Source organism: Coenobita brevimanus, chromosome 97 (assembly GCF_032717465.1).
Source record: "Coenobita brevimanus isolate Jiangsu-jjx chromosome 97, ASM3271746v2, whole genome shotgun sequence".
NCBI lineage: Eukaryota > Metazoa > Arthropoda > Malacostraca > Decapoda > Coenobitidae > Coenobita > Coenobita brevimanus.
Window position 1 is genome coordinate 5,387,634 of NC_137050.1, and position 11,037 is coordinate 5,398,670.

At 42.8% G+C, this 11,037-nt stretch overlaps 1 protein-coding gene across 1 annotated transcript; it reads right to left on the reverse strand.

Moving 5' to 3' along the window:
* Positions 1 to 1,861: 1,861 nt before the first annotated feature.
* On the reverse strand, positions 1,862 to 9,624 carry LOC145413788 (uncharacterized; the record flags this gene model as incomplete). The annotated part of the gene is made up of 5 exons (XM_080283443.1): positions 1,862 to 2,032; positions 3,537 to 5,091; positions 7,795 to 8,484; positions 9,264 to 9,333; positions 9,606 to 9,624. Coding segments are annotated over 5 exons (2,505 nt in total), but the record flags the coding sequence as incomplete, so codon positions are not given.
* Between the last annotated feature and the right edge of the window lie 1,413 nt (positions 9,625 to 11,037).

Sequence of the window (11,037 nt, forward strand, 5' to 3'; positions counted from 1 at the left end):
TAAATACTTTTCACCGTCAATAAAATTATGACCTATGGTAAGTTTAATCTATCACTGTTCATTTATGCATTAATCGCCTACTGACCTGCTGCTGCCAGACGATTTTATTCAACATAATAGAGACACCTGGTTGTTGTTGTGGCCCCATCCTTATTTGAATGTGAACCCGGTGAACTGCAGGATGAAGCTGCCCTCCTACTGTAGTCCACAACTCTCATTTTGTGGACAGGGAGGGGTTGAAGGACGTTTGTACAACCAGTCAGCGGATCAGCTCGGTTATATCAGTGCTGCCGCGTGAAGGGGTAGGAATAAACCCCACTACCTCTTTCGATAGGCAAGGTCTTCCCCTAGCCGAATAAAATCATCTGGCAGTAGTAAGAATGAAGGGAAAAAACAAGTCTGAGGATGTAGTGGTTAGAATGCTCCAGTCAGAGTGATGGCCTTTCAGAGGTTCGATCCCAAAGAGGTGACTGGAGGCTCCTTTATTGTGCCATGCCACCAAGGGAAGTAGCCTGGTCATCTACCCTTAAAAGTACTGGCCTACGATAACCTCGGGTCCCCTCACCTCACAGGGGGTAGTATGGGACTGTCTGTTAAAAAAAAAAAAAAGGCAAAAAAGAAAAAAAATCAAGAAACCACAGGGAACTAAGGATGGCATTGTTGGTGGCGTTGTAGGCTTCGTGGTAACTCTGAGCTTTCTATTTTGCATAGTGACCTTAACACCTTCTTGTATGCTATTCATTTCGCTTTAATATCGGCAGAGTTTGCATTAATAACATACAAGAGGATACTGAGATGTAATGTGAAGAATAAATCACAAAGGAACAAGTGTTACGGAAACTCAAAAAGCCACTTAGAATATGACTCAGTAAGTGTCTATGGTTGGTGTTTTGAGCCACTTTATAACAACGTAAATCTCCACTTAATTGTACAAAATAATCCGGTACGAGTAAGTAATAAAGAAATTAAGTGGCTGCCATGTTCTTCTGTAATCCATATTCTCCCTAACACCTTCTCCTTAGATATTTATTTGCCTTACTAGACTGTTAGTTTACCCTTTTGTGTTATTTACTGGATTCTGATGTCGGTATAATTTGCATTTATAACATACAGGAGAAGAGTAACGTGCTATGTCCAGAAATAGGTTGGTAAGGACGAGGTGTTAAGGAGCTTCATTGGCCGACCAGAATACGGGCCTTAGTCTTGTTGATAGCAGGTTTCCCGGAGCACTTTTAGAACGCCGCAGACATTCCCTTAGCCAAATGAAGTAATCTGAATAATAACAAGGTGCCATGATGGAGAGAGAGAGAGTAACTACACGGTTCCTTTGTTCAGACGCCTTGTAACTACTGATGGCCGGTTTTTCCCAGGACTTTACCACGTCGTATGTCTCCTCTTGGTTGAATAAAATCGCAGTAGTAAAAATTAAACACAGAAAGCGTCATATGGGGTTAAACTCACTGGAACACAAAAAGTAAGTGTTCTTTTGTTCTAACACTTCAGTAGTTACTGAGGGCAAGTTTTTTGTTTTCTTGCTTTGGCTTTCTTTTTCTCTTTCTTTTTCATGGCATTTTATGACAGGTCTCCCCCTTGCTGAAAAAATCACCACGGAACAGGAAAATTAATAGAAAATATTGACGAGGGGCTAAAAAGATAAACAGTACTCAAGAAACAACAGCATTTCTTCTTTTTCCGAGACTCTGCAGCTGATCACGGCAGGTTCTTTGAACACTTACGACAGCACAAATTTCCCCTTAGCTCAATGAAAGCCTCAGGTGACAAATAATAATAATAATGATAATAATAATAATAATAATAATAATAATAATAATAATAATGAGGGGCTAAAAAATAAAAGAACTCAAGAAGGCACGGCATTTTTCTGTTCGGACACTTGGTAGTTGTTGACGGCGGGTTTTTTTGAACACTTGATGACGGCGTATGAGATGAGAACGACGAGGGTGAAGACGGCCAAAGCACCCATCAGTCCGCTTATGATCATGATGCCCTTCACTGGGAACTGGTATTGCTCCTGTGGGGGCAAGGGTCTGCGTCAGTATCATCATTACAATTACTGTTATTGTAAGTCATTACTACCATCATTACTGTTATCATGTCATTAGCATCATCATTTATAATTATCATCATCATCAGCAGCATTACCATCTTTATCATTATCATTACTATTATAATAATTACTATCATCATCATTACTATCAAATTACTATCATCATCTTCATTAACATCATTATATTTTTTCACCTGATGATTTGGTGAAGTAGAATCAACAAAGAAGGAATGAGAAGCTAGTGGGGAACTATTCACAGCATGCCAAGTGAAATGGGCCACAGAATCATTCACACCTCCTTTAAGCTCCAGGAATCCTGTAATTTAACCCATTTGCGTGATCAAGGTGTTTCCATAGCTGTTTTACCCCCTCAGTCCGGTGACCTATTTTTACCTGGGTTGCACGACGTCATGGAAGCGAGAGCAACGCGGGCTTACCATGTTCTTGTCCTTGTTGATGAAAACTTTTAAATAAATCATTTCACTAAAACCGTTAATCCAACAGCACTTATTTTCACAGGGTATACTCTCATAGCTTCTCCCCATCCCCGACTACAATTCCAGGTCACCCCACCCATTTCTTTGTCCCCAGTGCTCAATTATTAACCCTTTCCCCTAGACTCTTTCACTCTTAGATGATGTATTGAAATAATAGTTTACTGCATTCAGACCGATCAAACCACCCATTTTCACAGAGTATATTTTCCTGCCCCAGCCCCACTGCCTGTCAGATTTCCCGCCCATCCCACCCATTCCTTTCCTTTTTTTTTTTTTTACCTCCCCTCCCTCCTCCTCTGACGGTTTCATGACGCAACGCAGCCCACGCAGTCAACAGGAGCGCATGTCTTATTTGTATATCTACTGTACTTCCAAACGATTCTGTTAAACATGGGAAAGACCTCTCCTAGTGAAGGAGTTATTGAAAGCTGTATCTTACTCCTCTGATTCGAAAAGTCGTTCCTAAGGTGAATACAAGCCTCTGACTGAAGCAAGAAAGACGAAAGAGAGACATCCCCGAAGTGACGTGGTAATGGAACGTACAGAAGAAAGGGGAAATATTTACAAACGATCTTAATTACTCCTCAGGATATGGATAACTTCATAAGAGGCCATTAATATCTGAAGTCACTTTTGTTATTCTCATTTTTTAAAGTTTATATTGACACTAGTCTGGTTTTGAAGTGTTTAGCAGCTGTATGAATGAAGTCAAAAGTAGGAACAAGAGGATTTGGGTCGTACTGTCACCGGTTAAGGAGGCTCTCTTACCCATTTAGCACTGCATACGGCATGTTTAATATAAATTTTATGGCTTCTGTGTTATGTATGGAATTTACGTCAGTATAATACGATATAATTTACATGAATCATAAACTGTGATATGCAATACATATCATTATGGAAAACACCTGACGAGTATACAACCTTTCAACACTTCCTAATAACCCAGGAAAGCTGTAAATACGGCGTACCTGTTGCTCGCGGGACAGGTTGGCATCTTCATTCGGTCCCTCAGCCACCGTTACCCCAGGCCCTCTAACACCAACATCTCGGTCCTGCGTGCCCTCTCGCGGTCTGGTCTCTCCTCTGTGGCGTCTGTTGTACTGGTCCTTTGGTGGCTGCCCTTGCGGGTTTGGTCTGCGCCTGGCTGGTCTCAGGTCTTCCACGATGGTCGCCTCGCTGTCGTGTTCAGTTTCATCTGGGGCTTTCATCACTGTGACTGTTATTTCAGATACCTTGGCCGTCTTCCCTGTAGGATCTTCAGGAACCGAGACTGAAGATCTGAATGTACTGTGTGGTAAGATGGCTAGTGTGGTTGGTACAACTGGTGAAGTGGCTGGGAGAAGTGTGGCTGTCGTATCGGTCGTTGGTTGTCGTGGCTGCGGGGGATGTCTGGTTGGGAGGTTCGAGAAAGTGGGAGCTGGTAAGGGTGGGTTGATATGGGTTGGCGCGGGTGTGGGTGGAGAGAGAGGGGGTGGTGGAATGGTTGTCTGGTTCTGTCCCACCCTTCCTCTTCTCCTTCCTTTGTTCCTTCCTCTTCCGTTCTTCCTACCCCTCATTCTGTCCCTCCTTCGTTTCCCCCTGTCTCTATCTCTCTTTTTATTTCTCCTCCCCTTTCTCTGCTCCTCTCTTTCCCCTGCTACATCGTCATTCGGTTCTCCCTCATCGTCCATTTCATTTTCTGACTCTGTTTCATCATAAGGGTAGTGATTCACCATTCCCCTAGCATCACCTTGTGAAATATCATCGTCCCTGTCCTCGTGATTCGTGGTTTCTGCTCCGATAACATCTGGACGGTTTAGAAACGCTAGAACGTCACTCTTTGTTGCTCCTCTGTTGACAAGCTCCAGAAGTTCGTGATAATTAGTCCCCTTTCTCTTCAGCAGCAGCAGCAAATCATCCATCGTCTTTAAACCTTTCAACCGAACTATTTCTTGGATACTGAGCGTCCGGTGTTGATTATCGTGTGTTGCCACGTTGCCCTGTTGGTTTGGTGTTTCATTTGTCTGCCGCGTGTCCTCCTGCGGGAAGGCGTTGCGACCCCGGTGGTCGTACTCGTGGTAGTTTATATAGTCCTCGGGCTCGTACTCGTCGTCGTGGTTGTCTACGGGTCGTGGCTGGGGAACGATTGACTGGTGGAAAGGGCTTAGGTCGTCTTGTAGTTTGGAAGACGAGGCGTAAACTGAGGACGAGCGAGATGAGTAGGTCGAAGAACCAGTGAATGATGGGTGTGACGATGAAGGTGAAGAAGAGGAGGAAGAATAGGAGCGGCTCCCGTCCTCTCTCCTGCTTTCGTTATAGTGCTGAACAGCGTGGAGGTAGGCATTCAGGAAGTCCGAACTGACGGGGGCGGCAGGCAGGGTATCCAGCACTGCTATTCCCTCACCTTCCACGTCCTCTCCTCCCTGCTCCTCCTCCCCCTCCCGCACCTCCTCCAGCACCCAGAGATGCCTGGTGTGGGTGTCCTGATGGTGTCTCCCTCCTGCTGGCGGTGGGGCGTGAGAATTACCGCCTCCGTGTGAGTCTCTGCGAAAGTATAATGACAGGCATTAAGTGGTTCAAATAATGGTGTTCAAACGGGCATTGAAAGTTTCCTAACACCGATTCCTTAGCGATTTACTTTGCATATTGTTCCTTAGCTTTCTCTTGTATTTGTATCGTTTTAATATCGAATTGGTTTGCATTCATGGCATACAAAAAGATACTGAGGAATAATGTGCAGAATGAATAGCTAAGGAAAAGGTGTTACAAAATGTCTAAAGCAGAGGTCAAACTGGTGGCCCGTGTACCCAATGTGACTCCCGAAGAGGAAAAGAGTGGCCCGCGATGACTTAAGAAAATATGAGATATAACAAACCGAAAATCCCATAAAATTTGTCATGTGATCAAGTGAACAAATATTACAGCACTATTAGGAAATATTTCTTGATAATTTGATTGCTAAAACTACCATTATAATAATATATTGATGAACAAATATGTCGCGAAACTTTTATTTAAATATTATCAATAACTTGCAGCAGAAGCCAGTTCTACTGTAAGGGGTAGAAGGCGTACCGAACTTCTCTGAATGTTTGAATAGGCTGCGGCTTTGCCGTATTACTATTTTCCGTTATTATCTTCATTCAACAAGTTTCAAATCTTATACTGCAAGTTTAAAATTTGCATGCACTTCAATAGTGTATAGTACAGTGTGCAATTATGGTTCACTAATCTGGTGGAAATCTGGAAACAGTAATTCCTATTTCGATAAATTCGGACGAAGTACTAAACGTAAACACGCTGGTGTAGGTTGACGGGGACACATGTGCCACAATTTTGGGTGAGTTGATGCTTGTTTAACTGGTATTATCCTATTGTTTCTACATTTATTTGAGGTCATTGGTTATTGGAGTTTATCGTGAGTGGGAATCAAAGTTGCTAGATTTGTCACCAGTTGAAATTGATAATACCTATATAAGGGGTGTCGATAGTCTCACAAAATTGCATGTAATAAATTAACTGCGCTTTTCAGTACAAAACCTTAGCTCTAACAATGTATATCTCACTTCACTATGTACTCTTTTGTATACCTAGGCTGATTTCGATAAGGTTAGGTAGACTTGGCCCTCAGATGATCAACAGAGCTGAAGTGTGGCCCTTGGGAAGGATTGAGTTTGACACCACTGGCGAAAGCTACTTAGAATTAGCACCTAAAGCTTAAATCTCGAAGGGGGAGGCAGACTCTCATCATCTTACAGTCTTTCATGGAGTGCCTGTGATTATTAGGTCAGATTAGCTTACATTCCATAATTGCAGAGGGCCTTCTGCAGCAATACAGAACAACCAAGCGGGTTCTGTCTTTGTCACGCGCTTGGGTAATACTACTACTACTTCTACTACCACTACTAATGATAATAATAATAAATGGGACTTTCTTTCCCCCCTCGTCATTGAAGTTTAAAAAATACGGCTACATGTAGGCTAATGTAGTGCAATGTGCTGGTGAATAGATAGACTTGAACTGGTACAGATGTTTAAGTACCATATCAGTAGTACAGTAGAAAAGTGACTGTGTGTGTAAGGGAAATAATGGATACTGTAATAGGTTGGCTCAGAGAAGGAAGAAGGATAGCTGGTACCGTATTATGTAAGGCCTTGGTATGAAACAGAGGACAGAGCATGGAGATGGGAAGATGAGAGTATGACTGTTAGTAGTCATATTTTCATTTTATATTATTTATTTATTATTTATTTTGTATATGTGTGTAACATGAGCGTAAAGTGGGAGCAGTGTAAATGGGACAAAAAGAATGTTTGTGTCAGATTTGAAGACTGAATTAGATGAGGAACAGATTCCAAACATGTATGGAGAAAGGAAGTGTACTGATTAAACCGTAGAAAACTGTGTGCTTTGATGACATGGGCATACAGAGAGAATGGACGTAAATACGGTGATGAAAATGGTATTTGTGAATGAGCTGCAAGGTGGGAATCGGTGTGACAGAAAGACAGTGTGGATTGATGTTGTAAGTAAATGTATAAGAAAGTGAGGTATGGAAGCTGATGAGGCTCGTGAAGCGACATGAAACTGAAGTGGATACATGAAATACTCGTATGTCCGAAGATAAATATGATAGGGCTACAACTTTTTTTTTTTTTTAACTTTGTTGCTGAGGGAAATACAACCACACAGTGAAGGACTTAATAATACTCATACTTAACCTTCTAGACAGAAAAACGTCTCTGAACCTGAGTATAACTGTCGTAAGTTAGCATGAATAAAGTGGTAAAGACGTCACCGTATTGTATAGTTTAGCCCGTCTTGCCCTCCCCCCATCCCACCCTCTTCTGTTGCTGTATTTTACTTTTACACGACTCATCCTGCCGTGGAGGGGCAGCCAGTGGTTCATGGGTTAACACGCTCAGCTCGTAACTAGAAAAACATGAGTTAAATTCTCGGGCTGGTCAGACCCTTGGGTCAGACCCTTGTCCCTGTTCACCCAGCGGTACAAATGGAACCTGGACGTAACATCGACTATTGCGGATCGTATTCAAGGGGAAGAGTGTGACTTTGCAAAAACTGATCGTCTGCCTTAATGACCCTCGTGCAGTCGATAGGTATTCATTCTACTTCTTCCTCTTCCTGTCCTACCATGATGCTGAGTCTTGCTCTTCCAATCCTACCGTACTTTATCTGCTGTGTTATTAACACCATATCCTGCTATGACCTGACAAGGCTTGATTTACCTGGAGGAGAGATGAGACAAGTCCTCAGTGATGGCATGGCCGAAGGTGTCATTTCTCGAGGAGGCTTCGGTTCCCTCTCCTCTTCCCCCTGCAACTCCCTCCGCAGCCCATCCGCCATCTGTACCTTCTCTCCAAACATCTTCCTGTGCTCGAGGGTCTCTTTCAACCTCCCTCCACACGTTCCCTTCCCCTCTCACCCAGCCTCCTCCACCAGCATCCTCATCGTCTTCGTCCCAACTTATCACTCGCCGGTTTCCTTTCAGCTCCTCGCCATGCCACACAGAGGAGCCGCCATTTTCATTCCCCGAGGTGTCCGATTTGATATTCCAGCCCGATTCACGATTTCCACGTGTCCGCCCGTCCCGACCCCAGGATCCCTGGCCATAGATGAGTATACCGTCCTCTCCTTCGGCCCAAGCGACTGTCCCGGAATGCGAGTTGGTCCCCTGCTGTTGATTCCTACCCCAGGACCGAGGTCTTGAAGAGGCAGTGGCCACGGGAGCTACGGAGCCTTGGTAGTTATGGCTGTTGTGGTGGTTGTTATAGTGGTTGTTTTGATGGTTGCGGTGGTTGTTGGCATGTGCCGTGACTGCAGGGGACTGACTGGCGACTACTGGCGGGCTGATGTTGTCATTACTGCCACCAACGCTGCCACTTATGGTACCTTGATTTCGATGACCACTCACGCTTCTGGAGACAAAAATGATGCTTTATAATGGTGAACCAAATCTATCTTGTTTTACAGTTAAAGTTTGTGGGGGAGTTGATAAAAAGATATGTAGTTACAGATGGTCATAACAGAGATACATTTTCGCTTCAGAAGAGAGATGAGACGGAATTAATTTAGAAATAAAGTAGCCAATGAGTGGAACAAGTTGCCATACGGTTATATTAGTTCTAGTTCTGACCGTTACAACTTAGACTTCCTTAAAGTAGTTAAAAGTGTGCAATAAATTCCAAGGATACATCATGTTGTTAGATCTGACTGGTCTAGATTAAGTTATTATAATGCGAAACCTACAGTAGTTAGGGTAGCTTACACTAAGTTATATCGGCAGGGTACAGCAGGGTATGGTTAGGCTAAGTGTGGCCAGGGTACACCAGGCTAAATAGAGCTGTTGGCTGCTTCTGATGACGTCAGTTTAGAAGAGATTACATTTCGTTAAAGTTAGAGCAAGTTTAAAAGCAGGCTGGGTTGCATTAGGTTAAGGTGGATTAGTCAGAGGTAAGCTGGGCGACAATAGAGTTCAGTTACCGTGGATAACGTGAGGCCAGATTTTAATAGTTTGTACATCAGAATGAATAAGATTAAGTGAGGTGAGGTGGGCCCTGCCTGTCGGGTGGACTGAGCGAGGCGAGGGTGAGGTTGGGTTAAGCCATATTAGGTTAGCTGGCGTTGGGTTAAGTGAGACTGGGTTAGGTTAGGTTAGATTACATTAGGTTAGGTTAGTTAAAGTGAGATATTATACTTGTCTGGTGGCCTGAGCGAGGTGACGGTGGGAGGGGTGAGGGCTGCTCTGGTGCCGCGGGATCTCACACCACCTCCCTGGGGACACACACACATGCATAGTTACATCATCATCATCATCATCATCGTCATCAACATCATCATCATCCTAGGTAACAGCACTCTCATCAAGCACTTTCATTATCACTGTTGGTGACAGTTTTATTTTAATTATCACCAACATCACCCACCTGTCATCATCACCATCATCATCATCATGCTACTGTTATCAGTTTCATTGCCATTTTAATCATCACTATCTTCCATTGTCATCGTTTATTAATAATAATAATAATAATAATAATATTATTATTATTATTATTATTATTTTATGATGATGATGATGATGATGATTATTATTTTTATCATCATCATCATCATCACCAGCCTTTATCCCACTAATAATGGGGTTAGTATACGAATGTTCCCATGTAATACGCAGTTGAGCTATGAAAGGTTAGGAAGAGCGTCCTGGTGGAGAAGGGGTTAATGAAGGCTGTATCTAAATCCTCCAGTTCGAAATGCCTCTCCTAAGCTGAATGAAATCGTCTGAAGGGAGAGAGAGAGGTAGACGAAAATAGATAAAAAATAGATTAAGAAAAGAGGGATAGTGTGAAAAAAAATTGAGGACGAAAAAAAGAGAACGAAAGGAAGAACGGAAATAGAGAGAGAGAGAGAGAGAGAGAGAGAGTTGGATTACGTGTCGAGAGAACCGTCCCATAACTCAGCCACGCGGCATTGGATTCCACAGGGTCATGTTAACAGTCGCACCAACCCAGCAGTTTTACTTATTCTCTCCTCTGTGTGTGTGTGTGTGTGTGTGTGTGTGTGTGTGTGTGTGTGTGTGTGTGTGTGTGTGTGTGTGTGTGTGTGTGTGTGTGTGTGTGTGTGTGTGTAGGGAGAGGCATGGAGGCGTAGGAGACTGAGAAAAATATCCCCTCCAAATAAAGACACAGTAAGTGGCAAGGTCAAGGTTGTCTCAATGTGACATGCATTGACACACGAAATGCTAGAGGTCGTAGGAAGGAGGACAGGCTAAGTGAGAGCGTACAAAGAACTGAAAATATCAACTTATTATCCTATTGCTGGGCTAGACAATAATATGCGGTATATCTAACGGCGGAAACAGTACTGAAATGGACTGCTCATTTCAAGACCTGAGTTTGAAGGCGAGGAACAAGTTGAGGTACTGAATTCCACAAGACCCACCGACTTGTTAAAAAATCGCTAAATAGGGCTAGTACCTTCCCACCAGCCTTATCATGTTTCAGCATCGATTTTTCCGTATTAGTGCCCGTGTGGTGGCCTGTGAGGGTGAAATGGCATCACAGATGATGTAGAGGAAACTGTTGGGTCTTAGGAAACAGACTGTCCAATTTATGCTCATAGATATTTTACACACACACACACACACACACACACACACACACACACATATATATATATATATATATATATATATATATATATATATATATATATATATATATATATATATATATATATATATATCGTTTATATCTAAGATAACCACACACTGGAAAGAAGTTTGTTAAAAGTAACAATATATAACAGAAGGTTTGTACCGTACGAAAGATTTCAGTAATTTTCACTTAAATATCCATCTGTCTGTTTACGTATCTAATTATTCATCTGTCTGTTTATGAACCTTTAAACTGCTATCTACCGTATTTCATGAATGACACCACATCCCGTCAGAAATAGCCCCGATAATA